At 55.7% G+C, this 21,363-nt stretch overlaps 1 protein-coding gene across 2 annotated transcripts in view; it reads right to left on the reverse strand.

The window, feature by feature from the left end:
• Positions 1-318: 318 nt before the first annotated feature.
• Positions 319-21,363, reverse strand: part of PADI4 (peptidyl arginine deiminase 4) — a 34,554-nt gene continuing 13,509 nt past the window's right edge. For both annotated transcript variants that reach the window (XM_045804260.2, XM_045804261.2), the window contains 14 exons: positions 21,244-21,310; positions 19,230-19,297; positions 17,945-18,062; positions 16,359-16,484; positions 14,634-14,812; positions 14,385-14,488; positions 13,319-13,430; positions 11,808-11,915; positions 6,387-6,541; positions 5,204-5,345; positions 4,876-4,978; positions 3,470-3,537; positions 2,708-2,848; positions 319-807 (listed from right to left, as the gene is read on the reverse strand). In XM_045804260.2, coding sequence (XP_045660216.2) covers positions 574-807; positions 2,708-2,848; positions 3,470-3,537; positions 4,876-4,978; positions 5,204-5,345; positions 6,387-6,541; positions 11,808-11,915; positions 13,319-13,430; positions 14,385-14,488; positions 14,634-14,812; positions 16,359-16,484; positions 17,945-18,062; positions 19,230-19,297; positions 21,244-21,310 — 1,725 coding nt within the window. In that variant the 3' untranslated portion in view covers positions 319-573. The remainder of the gene's footprint in view (positions 808-2,707; positions 2,849-3,469; positions 3,538-4,875; positions 4,979-5,203; positions 5,346-6,386; positions 6,542-11,807; positions 11,916-13,318; positions 13,431-14,384; positions 14,489-14,633; positions 14,813-16,358; positions 16,485-17,944; positions 18,063-19,229; positions 19,298-21,243; positions 21,311-21,363) is intronic.

A 21,363-nucleotide genomic window follows, 5' to 3' on the forward strand; every position in this document is an offset into this window, starting at 1 on the left:
TCACACACACACAGCACAGTGCGTCATCAGACGGGCATCCGTATGCCTCGGGACGTTGGGAGCTAACTTCAATGCAGCTTAGAGGAGGGACGTGCCGCGTCCTCGGTGCTCAGCCCTCCTTCCCACCCCCTCCCTCCGTGACTCCGTGGGACCTTAGAATCAGCTGGGCTCAGATCACAGAAGACTTCATAGACCAAGTATAGACCTGGGAGAAAAACACGGGCCTTCAACTCGTCCCGTAGCACCTTTGAGTTTGCAACATTCAGTCTGACCGTGACAATGAGTGAACGCACAAATGAGAGCAGTGACAGCTTGACCTCCCTTACAAAGAGATTACAAAACTTTATTGCAGTGTCTCACAGCAGAAACAAGTTTGCAAGGCCAGGACTATCTTGGCATCTTTGGCGGGGGGGGGGGGTGCCCAGGGGCTCCGGGGCACAGCGGAAGGGAGCAAGCCGCTGCTGGGAGGGTGGCCACACCCAGGGAGCCCACCTGTCCCCCAGACCTCTTGCTATGCCACACTGCAGGGGACCAGAGCCTCTGGCCAGGAGCTTCCGAAGGCAGGGGATGGGCTCAGGGCACCATGTGCCACCACTTGAAGGAGAAGGGCTGCCGGCGCACGTTGGTGCCGCAGTGCACCTCCCCGTGCCGCACGTGGTAGGCGTAGAAGTCATCGATGAAGGTGCAGTGGAGGCCCAGCGGCTCGAGCAGGGACCGCACCTTCTCCTCCAGGCAGCACTGGCCGTTGATGACGGGCCCGAACGGCTTGGGGATGCCCAGGTGCTTGCCCAGCACCAGCATGTTCACCTGCAAAGCAGCAGGGCCCAGCTCAGGGCCAACGGCGCGTAGCCCGCATCACCACCCGTGGGTCCCCTTTTCCTTCTGACCTTTCGAAAGAGCCCCACTTCACAGATGGGAAAACAGAGGCCCAGACGGGTGAAGTGGGCTACCTCTAGCTACCCTGCTGGTCTGGGCCTTATACCCAAGTCTGCCAGACTCCAGGGCCCACATTCCCAGCACTACACTCTCCTCCCCCATCTGCCACCTTCCGGCAAACTCTCTATTACTCAAGGCCCAGCTCAAATGGCACCCCATCTACGAAGCTGCCTGTGAGACCCCGAACTCTGGCAGTTAGTGGTCTTCCTCTGTGCTCCTCCTACAGCTGCCAGCCCGGGGCCTGGCCCCTAGCAGGCTTGTAAATATCCATTGAATGGATGAATGAATGAATACGTTTTTGGGAGCACTCCCTGTGTATTACCATTTATGTAAATGACCGTTTCCTCCCTTACACTGCGAAAGGAAGAAGGTTCTGGTGCTAGGCTAACGTGGGTTTGAATCCCAGGCCTGCTCCTCAATAGCTGTGTGACCTTAGGCAAGTCACTTCACCTCTCTGAGCCTCATCAGCAAAACGAGCCCAAATGGGTTTCCGTTGCTGTGACGATTAGACGTCATGCTCATGGGACAGGTGCGGGGTCCGTCTCCAGGGCTCAGGGGTCGGGGAAGGGCCTCTCGTTCTGTTCTCTGTCACGGCTCAGACAGCCCCTCCTGAGTGTCTTGCACCCTGAATTTCTCTGCCTGTTCCACACCCCCACCCCCACCTCCCACTGCGGGCTCCTGGGGTGAGTCACGGCTCATGCTCTGGCTCCTTCCAGAGCCTCCAGCAGCCAAGGCACAGAGTGGGGCCGATGACTTTGTTCGCGATGCCTCATTGCCTGGCCGCCGGCCTCAGCCTTCTTTCCTGCCCGGGAAGCCTGGCTGGGCTACCGTGGAGAAACAAACCGCCTGGGGCCAAGGAATTTTGAGTCAACGTGTTCCCTCCTGCCTCGTTTTAACCACAGAACCTCTTCTTCTAAACAAAATCTTCTGTGGTACCTTGATGCCCCAAACAGAACAAATCCAAACCACTGGATTTGAGGCACCGTCTTGGAACCCCAGGGACCTGGGGAAACCAGTTTGACATCCTCCGTGCCAGGGGCTCCCGGCTCCTCCCTGAACCTTCACCTCCAGCCCCAGCAGGAGGGGGGTGCTGAGGGGACTCCAGTAGAACTGGGTGAGGTTTCTGCCTGGCCCTCGGGCATCCTTTGGAGAAAAAAAGTCAGGGCACAGGGATGGTAAAAATACAATAGATGACTTTGAGAGAGTGCTTGGGGGGCAGGGGGAGGTCACAGTTAAAAATTCTTGACATAGGCAGGATCCCCCTCAAGTCCAAACTTCCGAGGAGAGAACCCACCCAGCCCAGGCAGTGCTAGTCTCGCGCTCAGAGAGGCCTTCCTGGACCACCCAGTCTGCAATGGTGCCCCCACCTCTACCTTCCAAACACCCTGGGAGCCGGTGTTAGCTGCTTGTTCTGCCCACCGCACACCCACGGCGCCCCTGCACCGGGCAGCCTGCAGGGGGCAGTGCCACGTGGTGAGGGCATGGGCTCTGCAGCCAGACCCCAGGCTTCGACCCCCAGCTCCAAATCCCACGTTACCAGCTGTGCGTGCTTGCGCCAGAGACCTGACCTCTCTGTGCCCCATCTGTGGAGTAGGAGCGGTGAGAGGCTCGGGCTCCCAGGGCGGTTGTGAGATGCCCGGAGCTGCCCTGTGAGCTGCCCGCGGCCACGCGGACCCCGAGCAGACAGCCAAGCCCCCCGGATCCCCGCCCAGGGTCCCTGACTTAAGGCCACTGGCAAAGGCGGGCCGACCCCGCAGACCACCATCCTTACCATGTTTGGAAAATAGGCTTCGGCCTTGAGGATCCCGCTGACCTCCTCGTGGAGCTTGAAGAGCTGGGGGATGTCGATGATGTCCCGCTCGGTCAGGCCCAGCTCCCGCTTCAGCACCTCCCGGTTCCAGTCGATGCAGCTCTGCAGGGGGTGGGGGGTGGGGGGCTGTGAGCATGGCAGGGCCAATCGGTTGGGGCTGGGGGGGATGATGAGGGGGTGGAGGGCCGGAGTTGGGGTGACGGGGCATGGCAGGCCTGCCACGAGGAGGGGGTGCGGACCGCTGTGGGGGAGAGCGGTCTGGGGCTGAGGCCTGGCCAGGGGAAGGCCCAAGGACAGGGACAGGAAGTCAGGGATGGGCTCCTCCTTTTCCTCCCTCTTTCCCTCGCTCTGCTCTGCTCCGTCCCTCTGCCTCTGGCTTCTGCCTGTGTGTCCCTGTCTTTGCGGTCACTCTGTCTCTCCAGCACTTGGCCTCTCTCCTGCTGGTCCCTCTGTCTCTGAGAGCTTCACCTGTCTTGCTGTGGCCCCAGCTTTCCCGACTTCACTTCCTCTCTTTTCCACGCATCACTCGTGTGTGTTCCCACAGTGGTGACTGATGTCTGTCTGTCCCACACACATTTACCCAAATCCCAAAGCCATTCGCCACCAAGCCAACACACAGCCGGTGGGAGGCTCTGCCTTGTGCCTTCAACGGAAGGGACGGCGGTGGGGTGGGTGGTTCAGTCTGCCCGGGCTGTGGTGTCTGCCGGGCACCCAGGCTAGTACCTCCACGTAAGAATTATGTTCTCTCAGGTTCTTGTCTGACAGAATGTCCTTTATTTTCCGGTTTTTTTCTGTCATGGAGAAAAAGAAAAAAAATGCAGATGAATTCAGAGGTCGATTTCCCTCTTCCCGGTAGACACAGCGGGGACTCAGTTTTCCCATCTAGAAAATGGGTGCAGTTATAATTTCTAACACATGGGTTCGTTGTGAACATGTAGGAGGCAAACGCCTTTGACCCAATATTTCAGCAGCGGAAGTTCTCCTTAAGAGTGTTTCTCTCACTCCCTTAAATTACCTCCAAAGGGATCCCATCTACCAAGAGGCAAACAGAGGCCTGATCGTCGCCTGATGCCACACAACTTACTGTGGGTATTAGGTAAAAACTCTCAGCCTTGGAGACCTACCAACCTCTGCCCGGCCCATGTCTGTGGACTCGAAGATTTCCTTCCGTGCTTCGGGCAGACAGACCTTCCCTCCCTCCCTTCCTCCCTCCCTCCCTCCCTTCCTCCTTCCTCCTTCCCTCCCTCCCTCCCTCCCTCCCTCCCTCCTTCCCTCCCTCCCTCCCTCCCTCCCTCCCTCCCTCCCTCCCTCCCTCCCTTCCTCCTTCCTCCTTCCCTCCCTCCCTCCCTCCCTTCCTCCCTCCCTCCCTTCCTTCCTTCCTCCTTCCCTCCCTCCCTCCCTTCCTCCTTCCTCCTTCCCTCCCTCCCTCCCTCCCTCCCTTCCTCCCTCCCTCCCTTCCTTCCTTCCTTCCTGCATTTGAGCCAGACCGAACTTTCTTCGGGTCCTCAAACACATTTCGCTTTCTCCTGCCTCTGCGCCTTTGCGCCTTTGCATTCGCTGTTCCGTGTCTGAGTTATCTCTCTTCCTCTCATCCCACTGCCCCATTGGGCAAACTCCTGCTCATTCCTCATGCTGCTGCTTGGTCTTTGCCTCCTCCAGGAAGCCTCCCTTGGACTCCGCCCAGATACTCCCAAAGCGCCTGTGCCGTCGTTGTTTACTTGACTCACTTCCCCAGGCCCGTGAGCCCCGACAGTGACAGCGGGGAGCTACTCTGCCCTGTTCATACAGCACCCCCAGCCCTCCGCACAAGGCCTGGTGCACAGCACGTGCTCAGAATGCCTCCGTCTGGCCATAGGAGACTTCGCAAAGGCAGAGAAAGGACCCTGGATGGAAGACCAAGGCAGAGGAGCGCCTGGGTGGCTCAGTCGTTAAGCATCTGCCTTTGGCTCAGGGTGTGATCCCGGGGTCCTGGGATCGAGCCCCACATCAGGCTTCTCCGCTGGGATCCTGCTTCTTCCTCTCCCACTCTCCCGCTTGTGTTCCCTCTCTCGCTGGCTGTCTCTCTCTCTGTCAAATAAATAAATAAAATCTTTAAAAAAAAAAGGAGGACCAAGGCAGAGCCGACTTACTCTTGATGCCTTCAAATAGCACAGCCTCGCCGTGGCCCTCCTTCAGCTGCTCCTCGAACAGTCTGTAGCAGGACCTGGGGCTGGCCAGCAGCAGCCTGAAGCCCTGGAGACAGAAGCAGTGGGGTCAGAGGTCAGCTTTGTCCCCAGGGCTCGCAGAAGTGCAGGCGTGGACCCAGGCCACCTCCTCGTGTCCCCTCCTGGGGTTGGGGGAACGGTGGTCAGGCATATAAGGCCGGCATATAAGGACAGGCATGTAAGTGCAGAGCAATGCGTGGGAGCCCAGGGAGCAGGCATGTGGCTTCCTTCAGGCAGCCCCCCCAGACTGCACCTTCTTGTGCGCAGGGACGAAGCTCAGGAACTCGTCCACATGGCCCACGAACAGCCAGTCGGAGTAGAGCCTCACCGGGGCCTGCACCTGCTGGGCACTGAGGAAGTCCTGCACGGCCTGGTGCATCTCCTGGCTCTCAGCGCTGCCAACACAGGATTAACGCAGCATTATGGGAAGCCGGGGAAGCAGGGAGACCCCCGAGGGAATGGAGGCTTGGCAAAGGGTTCGAGGTGCTCCTTCAGCTGGGGAAGGGATTCAGAAGCCTGGATACTGTCCTCAAACATTGGAGGAATTTATGATTTGCCATTTCAGCTTTTTTTGGGAGAAACTGAGGCACCAAGTCAGCACAGTGAATAAGACCAGAGCTTAGCCTCAGAAAGCACTGCCCATTGACTCAGCCTGGATGCTGGTGCTGTGGGTAAACATGGGGCTTACCCATATTATCCACAGTGACATGGCGAGCTGGTCCAACATGAGTGGGTAATCCCTTGTTAGCAGTGTAGCCCTGAGGACATTCCTCCACCTCTATGGTCTTCAGTTTTCTCCTTGCCCTGGCTCCAAGGGCCTTCCTGATCTAGTCCTTTGCTCTCTCTCATTCAGTCTGTTCCAGCCACTCTGGCCTTGAACACACACAGTTCAGTCCTGCCACGGGGCCTTTGCACATGCTCTTTCATCTGCCAGGAACCCTCTACCCCAGACCTCCCCGCAGCCATATCCTTATTGTCATCGGGCCTTCGCCCAAGAACTGCCTTCTCAGTGAGGCCCTCCCTAGTCATCCTAACAGTTCCCACTCCTCTCTGCCCTTCTCCTTTTTGTTTTCTTCACTATTTGAAATTATCTTTTTTGTTTACCTTTGTGTCTCCCCCGCTAGAATAGCAGCAAGGCCTTGTTTGTCATACTCACGGCTGCTGTCCTTCCCAGCACCTGCCTAGTGCCTGGCACACAGTAAGTGCTCAGTAAATATTCACGGACGGAGAGAGTGTAAGTGACAGAGCTGGAATTTGAGCCTGGGTCTACCGGGCTCCTCAGCTGTATTCCTCGCTCTGTACTTTGATTTCTCTCCAAGTCCCTACAGTTTGTCAAGGCTCTTGGGTTGGGAGCAAGTAGGGAAGGCTTCCATTTGCAGCCTCTGCTTTTCCATGGCTTCCCTGGGTCTCCCCCTCCGCGCCCCTCCCCTCCTCACCTGGGGTAGCTGCTGCTGCCAATGAGGATTCTGCCCAGGGGGTATTTCTTCTTCCCCACCGTGACCGGGGGGCTCACTTCCAGGTTTCCAAAGGAGTCAAAGGTAGTCACCTCTCCTGTTTCGGGTCCTCGAGTCACGTAGCCGAAATCTGGACCCTGAGACGGGAGAGGCACGGGCCAAGCGTTAGAGAACGTGGCCCCTGCTTGGGGACAGGGTGGGGCCAAGTCGCAGGCAGGATTCGGTCGTGGTCAGAGCTGGTACAGAGCGGGCACAACATGCCGAAGGAGCGCCGACTCAGGCGGTAAGAAGGGGGCTCAGCGGTAATAACGACTGTACCAAGTATCATTCTGTGGGCAGAGCCCCCTGGTGGAGGGATCTGAGCTGTCTCTCCAGCAAGCCCTCTAGGACCACACCGTGCATCCTGACTGGGCTGGAACCGGCTTCACCAAGTGGCTGTGATGTCCCCGCGTGGATCTTCATGGGAAGAATGGGTGGGCGACACATCTCACCCCCTCTATGCGTTTCCTGTGGCTGCTGGAACACAGGAGTGGCTTAAAACAACACACATGTATTCTATCTTGGCTCTGGAGGTCCGAAGTCTGAAATCAGTCTCACGGGGCTGACACCAGGTTGAGGTGGCCCTGGTTCCCTCTGAAAGCTCTGAGTCTGTTTCCTGGCTCCTTCAGCTTCCAGTGGCTGCGGTGGCTGGTGGCCTCTTCCGTCATCTTCAAGGTGCATCGCTATGTCCTGTGTTTCCATCATCACGTGCCTTCTCCCAGTCCGTTGTCCCTCTTCCAAGGAGCACCATGATGGTACAGAGCCCACCAGACAACCCAGGGTGCACCTCCCCATCTCAGGGTCCCTAACTTAATCACATCTGCCAAGTCTTTCTGCCACAAGAAAGCATCAGGTCCTGGGGATTAGCACGAGGCCGTGTGAGGGCCACCACTCTGTCTACTGCACTAGGCCTAGCTTTCTACCAAAGGGGGATCCTTCCTAATCCCTCTTCTCCCTTTCTCCCTAACACCCATGCCAGCCTGATTCCCATGCCCACCGTGCCCTGGAAACTTCACGACCACACAGCTGAGCCCAAACGGCAGTGCCCTCCAGCGTCAGGGGGAATCGGCTAGTCACACCCATGTCCTCCGCACACTCTCTCTGCTTGGCCTTCCCGACACTGCACGCTCTTGGGTCCTGATTCTCAGTCTCCCGTGCATGGGACGGGCTGCCCCCAGCCTAGTCCCTAGTCTCTTATTCTCTACAATTCTCTTCCTCCTGGTGCTGTCACCCAGCCTCACGGAACACGGACCAGGTGCTGACAACCCACATATTTATCTCCTGTCTGCAGTTCCCACCAACCCCAGACGGGCATCCAGTGCTTGCCTGACTTCCCACCCGGATGTCCAGCAAATACATCTAACACTTGCCCCAAATGGAATGGCCAACCCCTCTTCCCTCATCCTCTGTCCCTCCCACAGTCCTCCCCAGCTCAGGGAATGACAACTGCTGCTCACCGATGTCAAAGCCTGCTGTCACTGTCAGCTTCCCTCTCTCATGGGGGCCAGGGAATCCCGTTGGCTCGGCCCTCAAAGCATGACCGGAAGTGGCCATGTCCCGCGCCCAGCCCTGCTCCCCGGATCTGCACTCCCCTCGCCTCGCACCGGGTTACTGTGCTTGCCCCCACCTCCACACCTGCCTGCCCCCTCCACTGCCTCCTCCCCATACCACCTGCCCCCACCCCCTGCCCCTGCCCCCTGTCACCCATTCTCAACAAGGAGCCAGAGCTTCCCTTTCATAACACCCGTCAGGTCATAACCCTCCTCTGTTTAAGACCCTGCCACAATCCCCCAGTTTCCCAGAGTTCAAACAAACAGCCTTCAGTGGCCCATAGGACTGCCCCCCCCCAGTCCCCATCACCTCTCTGACAGTCTCCCCTTCCACCCTTCCTTCATCCCCTCCCCCCCATCAATACAGCTTCTATTGAATCTTTCAGATCTCACAAACACGTCTGAAAAATCACCCGGCGTCTTGCTGTGTCTGTAGCTGGACAGCTTAGATCTTATCCGTCAGCCCCCCGAACCCTTCCCTCTCCAGAAACATAGATACCGTCCCCCAATTTTCCAATATCCTTATTTTTAACTCTTGTGGCTTGTGAATCAAAACAGCTGAGTTCGATACAAGTTCAATGTTATTTCCTTCAAGAATTAACTCATCTTTCTGGGCTTGAGATACTGAACGAGCAGCACCCGGCCTCATCTGAACCCTGCGGATGTATTTTTCACCCAAGAAATTTTAAACCACAGAACCATTCTCCTGAATAACAACGTTGATGGGGAAGTGAATGTACCCAGACCTCATCTTGCAACAGAAGCTCGGGGCAACGCCCTTGACCCTGTTCTGTACACAACTACAGAGAGAACAGAGAAGGCGAACCAGTTATGTTCTAGTGCCCACCATTTGTCCACGTAGGGCCTCTTCTTCTTCTTTCCAAGGAGACTGACTTCTATACTGATGAGATTGAAGTCCCCCCGCAGGTTCCCCTGGGCCCTTCACAATAACAGCGCGTCCCTTCAGAGTGACGTCAACATTTTCTGGAACTGACGATGGTCTGATCGCTGAGAATGGCCTTCATTCTCAGCAGATGAGGCTCGGAGATCCCACCCTTCCTCTCGCTCACTCCGCTTCACCCCTTCTGGCCTCCTCGCTCTTCACTGAACATGCGAGGCTTGCTGCTGCCTCAGGGCCTTTGCACTGGCTGTTTCTTCTGCCTAGAATACTCTTTACCCAGACATCCATACAGCCAGCTCTTTCACCTCTTTGGAGTTTTTGCTCCAGTGTCAGCTTCTCAAAGAGGCCCTACCCTGACCATTGTATTTAAAACTGCAAAATAATCCCCCCACTACTCCGGCACCTGGGAGCCACTTGATTCTGGGTTTTTTTGTCCTACGGCACTAGATTCCACTTTCCAACATACAATATCATTCGTTTATTTGCCGTACTTATTGTTTATTGTCTATCGTTCTGGGCTAGAATGTCACCTCCGTGAGGGCAGGATCCTTGGCATTGCTCACTGGTGTATTCCAAGTGCCGAGAGCAAGGCTGGGCACAGAGAATGGGCTCAAAGAATATTTGATGAATGAATGATAAATTCATATAAGTCACTGCCTTGGCCGTTGCCATGAGACAGGCTCAGTTCTGCAGGCTGCAGGCTTGGATTTCTGAAGGCAAATGGAAGGTGTGTCCTTGGCCGAAGTGGCCCCCAGGAGTGGGAGGCACAGTCCCGCTCCCATGTGCTGCCTGATACAGCTTTCGGCACAGACTTAGACACGTGTCACCCTGTTCGCTCTCCTTGTCTTTCTGTTCATCAAAGACCCCGAGTGTGCAAATCCATTCCCGAAACCTGCTCATCTCCCATTTTAACCACCGGAGAGCAACCCTTGGCTCAGTCTTGCACTCACTCGTATCGAGCTGGCTTTAATAGCATTATTTTGTTTTAATTCTGTTTACCTTCACGGTTGCCTTCTATTTATGGTAAATGCCGCTGGTTTTCCACTTACAGGTGGTATAAAATTTACTGACATATTGTCTGATGGGGAGAATACCCACTGCGGGTCAAGCTGTGTGCTAAGCGGCCCGTGAGCAGTGATGGGCACCGCGGCCTCGGACCCTGCCCTCCTGGTGTTGCGGGGAAACAGACAACAAAAGGGAAATAACAAGTCACTGATTTATAACAAAAGACTCCGGAAGAAACCAACAAGGTGCTGTAGCCGAGAATGCCAGGGGCCGAGGCGAGGCGTCCTTCAGCGTCAGGGATGGTCTCACTGAAGAGAGCCCTGCAGCTGAGACCTGAAGGCTGGGACACAGTCAGCCGTGTGAAGTGGGAAGAGCATTGTAGGCAGAAGGAACAGCATATGCAAAGGCTATGAGGTGAGGAGCTGTTGGGCACATTTGGACAACAGGAAGAAGGCCCATGGGGTTTGGAGCTGGGTGAGGGACAGGGGAAGTGGCCCATGATGAGTTTGGAAAAGCCAATGGGGACGTCGTCTGGTGACAAGTTTGACTTTTAGCCCAATCTCTTCCTGAGTGATGAGGGTCAGGAAACCGTAGCCATGCTTGCCTAAGAACACATCGCAGCCCCTCATCCGAGGCTGGGTGTGGGAGAGGTGAGGACACCTGTGCTGGGGGGTCTGTCTGCCTGGCAGGACTCCAGAGATTTGACTGGTGACGTCGGAGTATCTGGCCTGTGCCACACTTGAAATATGGAAGCGGGAGACAGGCCACTGAGCAGAGCAGGGCTGAGGACAGTGGGAGGGACCACGGTCCCAGCGGGCAGCTGGCTCATTTATCCCGGCGGTGGTCCTGAAACAGGATTAACCCGATTCCGGGCTGGACCCAACCAAAGCTCTTCCTCGGCACCACTCAGCGCAGGAGAGTGAGCGAGACTCGGACAAGTTGCTAAGTTGAACCCAGATTTCCTTTTAAAGCCTCCTGCGTGGGCAGGGACGCCTCACCTTCCCTGGGGCGCACGGTGCTCCCCGGAAAGCCATTCATTGGAGCAAACCTTGCTCCCCACACCCCACACTCTTTCCTCCGTGCTTCCTCAGCGCCTGGAGTCAGGGGCTCTCGGGGCCAGGGGTGTGCACCTGGCGGCATGCTGGGTACGGAGCTCGCGGGGCCAGATCCGCCTGGTTTCAGTGCCAGCTTCTCCTCTCTTTTTGTGCGACTTTGGAAAAGTGGCTGCCCCTCTCTGAGCCTCGGTTTCTTACTCTATAAAATGGGCCTAGTGATAGCATCTAGATTAAAGGTTGCTGGACAGATTAAATGAGTCAGTGCATGTAAAGAATTTGGCATCGTGTCTGACACAGAATGCGCGCTCGACAAATGTTACTATTCCTAACATCATCATTCTGTGCCGAGTTTCGCGGACCTGCCGGGCTGCTGCAGCCTGATTCACCAACAAGTCACCCCCACCCCCGCCCCCAAACACATGCAGAGTCACATCTAGGATGACCACTCTGAGCCCCAAACCCACCCCATATCCCAGATGGACCTGCCACGAAGTCCAGACCCCACCCAAAAGACAGAGCCTCCAGCCAGACGTTTGGGAAGGTTCCAGTCCTGGTCCCACCCGCACCGTGCAGCAAGAGCATCTTCAGTGGGACAAGGATGCCACAGCCTGACCTGACGTCCTTGGCAGGGCTATTTTGAGGACAAGCTGAGCTCATGGCTGGAAAGAGCTTTGGGAAAGAGAGAGCCGGATCTCATCTCAGGAGTGACAAAAATACCACGGCCCACCTGCGCGATCGCGGACCCAGCAGGAAGTGCGCCTACTACGGAGCCCGGGGTGCTCAGCCACGGGTGGTGAGGAAAGAGGCCTGGGGGGGGCGTATCTCAGCAGCCGCAGGCCCCACCAGCACGTACCAGCATGCATTTGATGGGGAACTCCTTCAGGCCCCTGTTCCTCGGAGAGTCAAAGACCACAGGCAAGGTCTTGTGCGGGGCTTGGATGTAGCCGATCTCTATCTCGTCCTGTGCAGAGCGAGGGGAAGGAGGGCTGACGGGCGTGCTGTGCGAGTCGTGACACCCAGTGCAAGGAGGAGGGCGTGGACCCATTCACTCTCCCCCTGTGGTCAAGGGCAGATTCCTGTGCAGTGTTCGACCCCAGAGAAGGGGCTCTGAGAAAGCAGAGCTTATTACCCCGTGTACACAAATGGGCCCACCCCTGCTCCTAGTGAGCTTTGGTGCCGGGGACCCGGTGAGTGAGCCGCAGGCCCTGTCCTCAGGGAGCTGGTCACCTAGCACCCAGTGTGAGGAGGTGATGGGCCAGGAAGGAGGGGCTCCTGATGGGGTTGGGACGGGCAAAGAAGGGGGGCAGGTCAGACCCACGCTTGCCCATAGGGCAAAAGTGGGAGGGCTCAGAAGTGCACCTGGGGCGAATCCTATCTGTGCTCTGATAGATATGATGTCGGATGTGACCCCTCTTGGGCTGAACCCCCGAAATGGCCACTCTTATAGGTCAAAGATGGGGCCACCAGCAACTTTATACCGTTCAGTCCAACTTAACACAGACAGGACTTCGAGAAAGAAGAGAGGGTGTTCTCTGTAGGTTTAGGAGAGGGATGAGAGGTTTTTGGACGGGAAGCTTTGCAAGCAGGGATTGTACAAGCAGGACCTGGATGTGGGGGATGGGAACGGGAAGGACAGTGGAGAGAGGGAACAGCGTGAGCAGAGGCCCGGAGGAGGTGGGAGCAAGGGGAACGGCACGGAAGGGCAAAAACCCCGAGAAAGCAAGGGAGTGGCGAGGAGGTTTGGTTCAGTCCTCCAGGCGCCTGCAGCCACTGCCCCATGCCGGGTGCTGGGTGCTGAGCTGAGTAAGACTCAGTCTCTGCCCTCAGGGAGCTCGTGGCATGATGGGGGAGCCTGGTACCGAGACAGAATAGTGATACGGTGTGGCCAGCAGGCTGGCAAAAGGTAAGGGGCAGCCAGGTTGGGGAGGGCGGGGCTGGAGGCAGGCTGAGAGGGAGGAGATGGGAACCATGGAAAGTGCTGGAGCAGGGGTAAGGCCTGGTGCCGTGGCTGAGCCCAGGAAGGCTGGCTTGGAGGGAGGGTCACTGGAGGGACCGGTTGAGCTCCGGCCCCTTGATCTTTGCGTCATTTCCGGAGGTCATCTGAGAGTTTTTAGGCAGGAGGCTGGATTTATCTTGGTGACCATGGCAGGCGGACAGTGGCTGGCCGTAAATGTCGCTTTAATCCCTTGCCTGAGCCCCCGCATGCCCGGACCCTCTGGGGCTCCTCACTTCCTGTCCATCTGAAGAAGGGTGACCAGCAAGCTTCTAGGCCCGGCCCCAGGATCCTGGGGCCCCCAGTGTCCCTTGGCCCTCAGGAAGATCCACGCTGTGTGTCTCACCCCCCCGCCCCACAGGGCCACGTGCCTGCATCCACCGGTCATCCTTGCTCTGCTCCTGGGAGGGGATGGTCAACTTGCACTTGGCTTCCTTGGCCAGAGCGATCACTGACTTCAGGAAGTCCGCATTTTCAAGTACCCTAGAAAGAGCAGAAAAAAAGCTCCTTACTGCTCTGGATTCAGGGGACAGCGCTTGGCCAGGCTCTGAGGGGCAAGCCGGACCCCTGTAGAGTGCCTAGGGGGTGGGGCAGGAGCTCAGGCCTGGACGGAGAGGGGGAGGGGCACAGTCGCTGCTCAGGAGATGCCTGTGGCCTGGACAGAGAGGCCCGGCTCATCCTGTCTCCCTGCTCTCAGCGAACATTCAGTGAACCCTTGCCACCACCCATGAGGGGACTAGCGGGCTCCCCTTCCATCCAGGAGAAGCCACCATGAGGAGGTCAATGCACAAGGTCCTGCCATCTGGTGTGTGTGTGGGGGGGAGACAGCACTGGGATTTGAACCCAGGCCTTGCTGGCTTTCGGCCTCCATCCTGACCTCCAGGCAGCCACCAGGTTAGCCCTCACCCCTTCTGCCTGGAAGACACCGCAAGAGAAGAGCGGAGGGTCCCCTGAGACCCCAGCATACGCAACAGGTGCTCTCAGATGGCCAGGCGGAGGCAAGGCTCCCCAGGGCAGCTTGTTAAAAGGCAGATGGGCCCCCTCTCCAGACCCCAGACCCCACAGTTCTGAGGTTGGCAGGGAACAGGCATTTGAAATGGTTTCTGGTGCGGAAGGTCCACAGCTGCCCACTGAGCCCTGGCAGGCTGGCTCACGGACTGCGGGTTTTCATCTGCCACGTCTAGGGAGCGCTATGGGCCTTCGGGACAGAAAGCCGCCCTCCTCCTGCGTTAGGGCAGGCGAGCGAGGACAAAACAGCAGCAACAGGAATTTCCCTGCCTTTTTATTCCAAAATGGCCAGAAGCCCTCGGGATCTTGCAGGAGGGGTCCTTTTTCCCCATTTACACAGCAGATATTGGGGGGGGGAGCTGTGGCCAGAACCCAGGGCCCCTCCCGGTGTGTCTGTGCCCTGCCCCCCGGGGACCCCCGGGCCCTCACCTGCACACGTATACCTCCTCTGGGGGCTGGGTGTTGGGGGTCATGATCCAAGGGGCCACACGGAAGACCACACTGTCTTGGAAAAGCAGGGCGGCAGGGAGGTCCTGTAAGGCGTGGGTAAGGGCAGAGCTGTCACTGCAACCAGAGCCTCACCCCTACCGCTTCCCAGCTGGGCTCTGCACCCCCACCCTCGAGCTGGACCAAGGCCTGGTAGCTCGGGTCTCCCCTTGGGCTGCCATCTTGGCCTACCGGGTTGGACGTGTCCAGCAGGGAGACAGTGAGGGAAATGAGGCCCGGGAAATTGACGTCTGGGAAAGCCAGGCCCTCCACGTAGAAGTCCACGCTGTGCTGGCCACCCGGGAGATCCAGGTGGTGACTGGGCTGCTGTGGCCCCAGGACTGCCCTGTACCTGGAGATCTGTTTGCCCCCTAGTGGAGAGAAGGGAGGCTCAGGTCTTAGTCTCCCCGGTGCTGTGAGGCCTTCCCAGGGCCACCACTCTCAGGATGACATGTCACAGCTAAATGGGCCACCATGGGTAGGAGAAAGAAACTAAAGTGTCAGCTGGGACATCCCCCACTGGCTGGGGGTCCAGGGATGGAGTAATGGGGGAGGGGGTGGGGGTGCCTGAGCCATTCCCAACCATATACATACAAGTCCAATACACATTATGGTTCATTCATTCATTCATTCATTCGTTCCTGAGCACCTGCTCTCAGCTGACACCTGGGGACACCAGGGAGGTAGTCACTGTCCTGGTCCCCAAGGAGTACAAGTCTCCTGGGTGAGGGAGGTGGAGCAGAGACAGTCAAAATCACAGACGGTAATGAGTGCTGTGATGGAGAGAACCCCGGAGGGCCAGGGAGGGCTTCCTGGAGGAGGTGATGCCCCAGTGGAGGCGAGGAGTTGGTTTGCCCCTCAATCAGTGCGAGTCTGATCGCTTAGATTGAGAATGGAAGTAAGTCAGATCGAGTTGTGTGTCTGCAAAAGCCCTCAGGAGGCCTCCCCCACGTCGCTCAGACTAGAAGCCAAGGTCATCCCGTGCCTGCCTGAGCTGGCCCCTTCCCTTTCTTCTCCACCCTCATCTGCCACCTTAACGCTCCTGTAATACACTCCGGCCGCACTGGCTTCCCTGCCTGCCTTCCTCAAGCCCACAGGCACGATCGCACCTCAGGGCCTTTGCACTCGGGGTTCCCTCTGCCTGGAATGCCCTTCCCCTGGGTGTCTGCGTGGCGGTTCCCACACCACCTTCTGCTCAAATGACACCTAACGGGGGAAGCTTTCCCCAGCCCCCTCTCCTCGTACCCCAGACTCTACCCCTCATCTACGCCCCATCCCTGTTGCATCCTTCTGCGTAGTGTTTAACGCCACCAGACACACTAGATGATTGACTAATTATTTTATACATGGTCTCTCTCAACCCGCCAAGAGGGAAGTGCCACGAGGACAGGAGCTTTGTTCTGTTCTTTGCTCTATGCCCTGTGCCTTGTACGAGCCTGGCCCTCGGTAGCAGGTCCTCGTGAGGGGCTGAGGAGGTGATGCTGTCTTCGACGAGCCCGATGCTGGAGGACACACTGTTACGTAACACATGCAGTCAGCCCGGATTCAACAGTCTCCGTAAACAAGAGTCCCGTGTGTGTGCGCGCGCGTGTGTGCGTGTGTGTGCGCGTGTGTGTGCGTGTGTGTGCGGTGGCAGAGAGGTGGACACAGTCACAGTTCCAGCAGTCCCTGGGAGGGAGGCTATTTCCTCCTTGGTGCTCACCAGCACCAGACATCAGTTTCTTGTCTGTTGGCATTTCGTCTGTGTGCCCTTTCTAGAAGGGAGTGGTAGGGATGTCCGTCTTGCTCACTGCCATTTCCTTGGTCCTTAGAACGTGCTACAGAACAGGGGCTCAGGAATTATTTGCCGAAGGGGGTGCAAAGGGGCTGTGCTGGGGCGAGAAAGGGACCCCGAGGTGAGGGCCGAGGGCGACTCACGGCTGGCTTGGAACACTCTGACTTTGTCCATCACCGATTTGGCTACGTGGAGAAGCAGCTGGTGCTTGGTGAAGAAGTCCCTGGGGGTGTTGGTGGTCAGGGTCACCGGGGACATGTCCTGCAGGTCTGGAAGGAGAAGACCCTCTCTTCTCTCACTGCTCCCCTCAGATCCCCCTCCCCACCACCTTGACCCTGTCTCCTGGTTTTATTTTCATCATATTCTTGCCAGTATTTAAATGATGATTTTCATTTTGGAATTAAAGTTAATTATGTTTTTGGTTTTCTCCCATGAAAACGTGCTTAGGAGGCAAGCTCAGGGAAGCAGAGGCCATGACTATCTTGTTATGGCTCTGTCCCCAGCCCCTGGAGCCTCGAAGCATCTAGAAGCACCTAGAACAGGGACTAGTGCATGGCAGGTTGCTTGATAACTATTCGTGGAATGATGAGTGGATAGGTTTCTCCCCTGGGCCTGCATGGGAAGTGAACCAACCCAAATAATGGCCAAAAAAGGCGTCGGGATGGTGGTCCCCCCTGGGCATTAGTCCCTGGGTGAAGGGAACTGGCGGCAGTGGGTTTGAGCCCTGGGTCTGCGGGAGCCTGGGAGTTAGCTCTCCGTGCCTCTGCCTCCTTGTCAGTAAACAGAGCTAAGAGTGGTGTCCAGGCAGCGGGAAGAGTGGGGTCACAGGCATGAAGCGCTTGTTGCAGCGGCTGCCATCCTGCAAGCGCCCACGGAGGGTCCTGGCTACTCGGATTATTCCTCTGTGCAGGGCACCGCGTAGAGGCTGCCCCCTGGCCTCAGGCGGAGACCACTGCTGGCTACTTCAAAATGCATCCGTTTCTCACTGTCCTAGCAACCCCCTGGGAAGGCCAGAGCTGCCGCCCTTGCTGGCCAGCCTCACTCCCCCGGCGCCCTCCTCCAGGGCAGGTGGGCCGTGTGTCTTCCATCCTGGCCGCACCTCAGAGGGGTGCCGGCAGAGACCCTGTGCCCATCACCATCCTTGTGCCCCCAAACCTGCCGCGGTGTCAGGATGCCTGGTTCCAAACCCTGATTCCATGACTTACTGGCTTAACTTCCCCATGCCTCAGTTTCCCCATCTGTAAAATGGGACTGAGGACAGTACATACTTCCAAGCCTTATACTTGAAGGAGCAAATGAGTTAGTAATTCTGAAGTGGTCAGTGTCCAGCATGTGGCAGGGGCTCGGGGCTGCTCTGACAGGACTTTGGGACAATAGTCCGGCTTTCATTTTAAATTATTTGGGTCCCAGGTTTGACCCGAGAGCAGAAACTTAGGTTGGGCCGTGGACCAGAGCATGGGGCCCGGAGGAGGCGTTGGGAGACTCAGCGTTGGTCCCAGCTCTTCTCTGGCTGCTGTGTGACCTTGACTGAGTCACTTTCCCTCTCAGAACCTTGTCCACTCTTCTTATGCAATGGACAAGCTAGCGAGAACATGCTTCCAATAACCCCCGTCTCTGAGGGCTCTTACTAAGCTCAGGCTGCATAGACAAAAGGGCTTTACAAAAAGACAAAGCTCTACTTCCATGAGCTCTTTGGGCAGGGGGGAGGCTGGGGAGTGGAGGTCCTTACCTTTGCTGTCAAGCACCTCATCATCCCTGCAGTCTATGGTGGAAGATTTGGGATTGTCCTTGTCACAGTTCACCAGCAGGATGGCACCTTGCCCGCGGGGGCCCCAGGTCCAGGTCCTCTGTGGACGCGCAGAGGAGACAGGGCGTGTTTAGAAACCTGTGCGTGTCCCTCCAGCTCTTGGGAAAGCACAGCCGCTCTCCCCAGCACCCGATAGCCTTGCGTGGGTTCTACACCTCGCTCCCACGTCAGCGAATTCTTTAGTCCCGAGAGGGGACTGTTTGCCTGCTCCAAAAGTCCTAAACGCATTCACCAAAAATGCAATTCATCCACTTGAAAAGAGGACCCCCAAGGTAGTAAAATGGATTTCAACACCTTTAAAAAACTGTCAGATTGGCAAAACGCACTGAGCTAAATATTTATGTCGAGATTCTAATCTTAATCGTGACTCTTACGTGCACTCGTAATTACTCATTCACCAAAGTGTGGGCACTGTTCTTCGCAGTCAGCTGCTGTCTGTCCAAAGATTAAAGCAAATTAAGCAGCCCCTCCCGGTAGGGATCTAATAGTGATGACATCTTCTGTTTGCAGGACAGCGTTGGCCCCCAGGGAGGACTGTGTTCTGGGTGGGACAGAAAGACGGATCCCACTCCCAGAGTTATAATCCCTCCCTCCACTCTCAGCTGACCCCACGGAGGAATCTTCCTCTTTTGACAGGTCATAGCCTCCTAACGTGCACACCAGCACTGAACAGTGTGGGCAGCTTTGGGATTTCAGGAACACCCTGGGGTTGATCCGCAGACCCAGAGAGGGCTACCTGTGTGCCCCGTCTCTCGCACACCACTATCTTTCAGCAACAGACTTTCCCTGCCCCGCCTGGCTCCTTCCCTCTTCTGCCCCCTGCCAGTTCTCCCTTTCTCCATTCTTCGCTCTGTGTGGGCAGTACCGTGGGAATCTCTCACACCAGCCCAGAAACTCTGGGGCAGGGGAATTTTTTTTACCCCCAAGTTAAGAACTGCCTGTACGTTTTTTCTCTGCCGTGCATTAACCGGATGATGCTGTGGTTTCTAATTTGCACAGCACATTCTCTGAACTCACAACCGGCGTGAATCTAGTTTTGCAAAAGAGTTGGGAAATACATAAAACGCTAAGGGTGATTTTAGCTTTCTCCTTTGACTTTTCCCTTGTCAAGGGACAGGCGGCCATTTGCGCCATCACCACCAGGGGGCGCCAGAGGAGAACCCAGCAGAGGTACAGCACCTGTGAGTGTCAGGTGGCTTGAGCGTACCTGGCCCTTCTTGGCTCCAGCGGGATTCACTTTGCCAGTGCGGGTGATGTCCGCGCTCAAGAAGATTTCTGCAATCCCACCGAGTAAAAGGAGAGGGTTGGTAAAGGTCAAGACACTCAGCATGGTCCCTGGGAGATTGTCTGCCCCACGCTTTTCTCCCTTCCCTTCCAAGATGCAAATTCAAAGACACCCCCATGTCCCCAAAGAAGATGTTTGACTGCAACTCAGATAACAGAGCTGGACCTGACCACACCCATTTTCCTTTGGGGGGGGGTTTGCCGCAGCTGTGATGTCAACCAGACCCTACATGTCTGGCTACCTTCAGGGGTTCAGAATGGTTTCCCGGCCACCCCAATGGGAGGCTTGGTGCAGAACTCCTGCAAAGACAACTAGCCAGGCTCTCAAAGGCCTCTGGCCCCCCAGTGACGTTGGGGTGGGGGACAGCGGTTACTCCAACCCACCTGGCTCTTCCTAACATGCATTATGGCTTCAGTAGGGACAAATCATGGCCCCAAACATACCCCATTCTATCCAGATGTCAAGGCTGAGAAAGTATACGTCTGTTTCTAAATCCTTCCAACCTGCATCAGAACAGGTGATCACAGTCTTTCCAGTGACATAGATCTATGTGCCCACATCATAGGTAGTGACCTTGTGAGCTCAGTGTGAGACAGACCTGGATGACCTTTTAGACACACCCACAGCCATATATTAGCGTCGGGCCAGAACAGCATAGAGTTTAGTGCTCTGGATTCACCAGCTCCTTCATTCACCAGCTGCATGAACTTAGGCAAATCTGTCTACCTCTTGTGCCTCAGTTTCCTCATCTGTAAAATGAGATATAACTGTACCAATTTCACAGGATTACTATAAGGTTTAAAGGTAAAGTCTTAGGGGCACCTGGGTGGCTCAGTCATTAAGCGTCTGCCTTCAGCTCAGGGCATGATCCCAGATCCCTGGGATCGAGCCCCACATCAGGCTCCTCCACTGGGAGCCTGCTTCTTCCTCTCCCACTCCCCCTGCTTATGTTCCCTCTCCCGCTGGCTGTCTCTCTCTCTCTGTCAAATAAATAAATAAAATCTTTTTAAAAAATTTTTTTAAAAAAGGTAAAGTCTTAGCACAGTACCTGGTATAGAATTAGTGCTCTATTATTCATATTATTTAAATGTGTCCTGATGAAATAAATGTGTATTAATGAATGAAATTCATTAATAAATGAACCCTGAACTTTTCACATGCTGTTTTGGTATTTAATACACATTTAAATGGCAATGATCATCTTATAATATTATTGTTCAAGATGAGGTGAAGTCAGAAAATTACTTTATTTAAAGATGACTGTTAAATAAATATGAGTCCAGGCAGATCATTGATATGGCAAAACGGTGACGATGGGTTGTAAGTCATGGCATTTGGGGACTATCAGTCTACATATTATTGTATAAGACAGTGTCATCACCCACTTTTCTTAGAAATATAAATATTTGAGGGGCACCTGGGTGCACAGCGGGTGAGCGTCTGCCTTCGGCTCAGGGCGTGATCCCAGAGTTCTGGGATCGAGCCCACATCAGGCTCCTCCACTATGAGCCTGCTTCTTCCTCTCCCACTCCCCCTGCTTGTGTTCCCTCTCTCACTGGCTGTCTCTATCTCTGTCAAATAAATAAATAAAATCTTTAAAAAAAAAGAAATATAAATATTTGAGGTGTCAAAAAGGTATAGAGACTCCTGCGGAAAATCCATGTAGCACTTCCTATGTTGAGAAAATATTAAGATGTAATTGAACTCCCTGTAAATGCCCTCCCTCTCTCCCCAGCTGAATTACTTTATGGTTCACTGACTGAGGAGGAATAATTATGAACCATCGGATGTACAACTAGCTAGAAATTGTCCCTTTTCCCTGCTCAGTCTAAAGTAATCTCCAGAGTGTAGTTTCTCCTGGAGAGAGACACTTTGCAAGGGTGTGTGTGTGTGTGGAGCGGGGCAGAGGCGTCCCAAGATCCTGGTCATCACTTACCGACACCGGTGACATAGAGCAGGGCTTGGACTGGGTTGGTCTTGGGTCCATAATATGAAATCTGAACCTAAAGGACAGAGCAAACCACAAAGGTCTTCTCTTAGTCATTCAGCAAACACT

Source organism: Ursus americanus, chromosome 33, assembly GCF_024610735.1.
Source record: "Ursus americanus isolate L20-20 chromosome 33, mUrsAme1.1.p, whole genome shotgun sequence".
Classification (NCBI taxonomy): Eukaryota; Metazoa; Chordata; class Mammalia; order Carnivora; family Ursidae; genus Ursus; species Ursus americanus.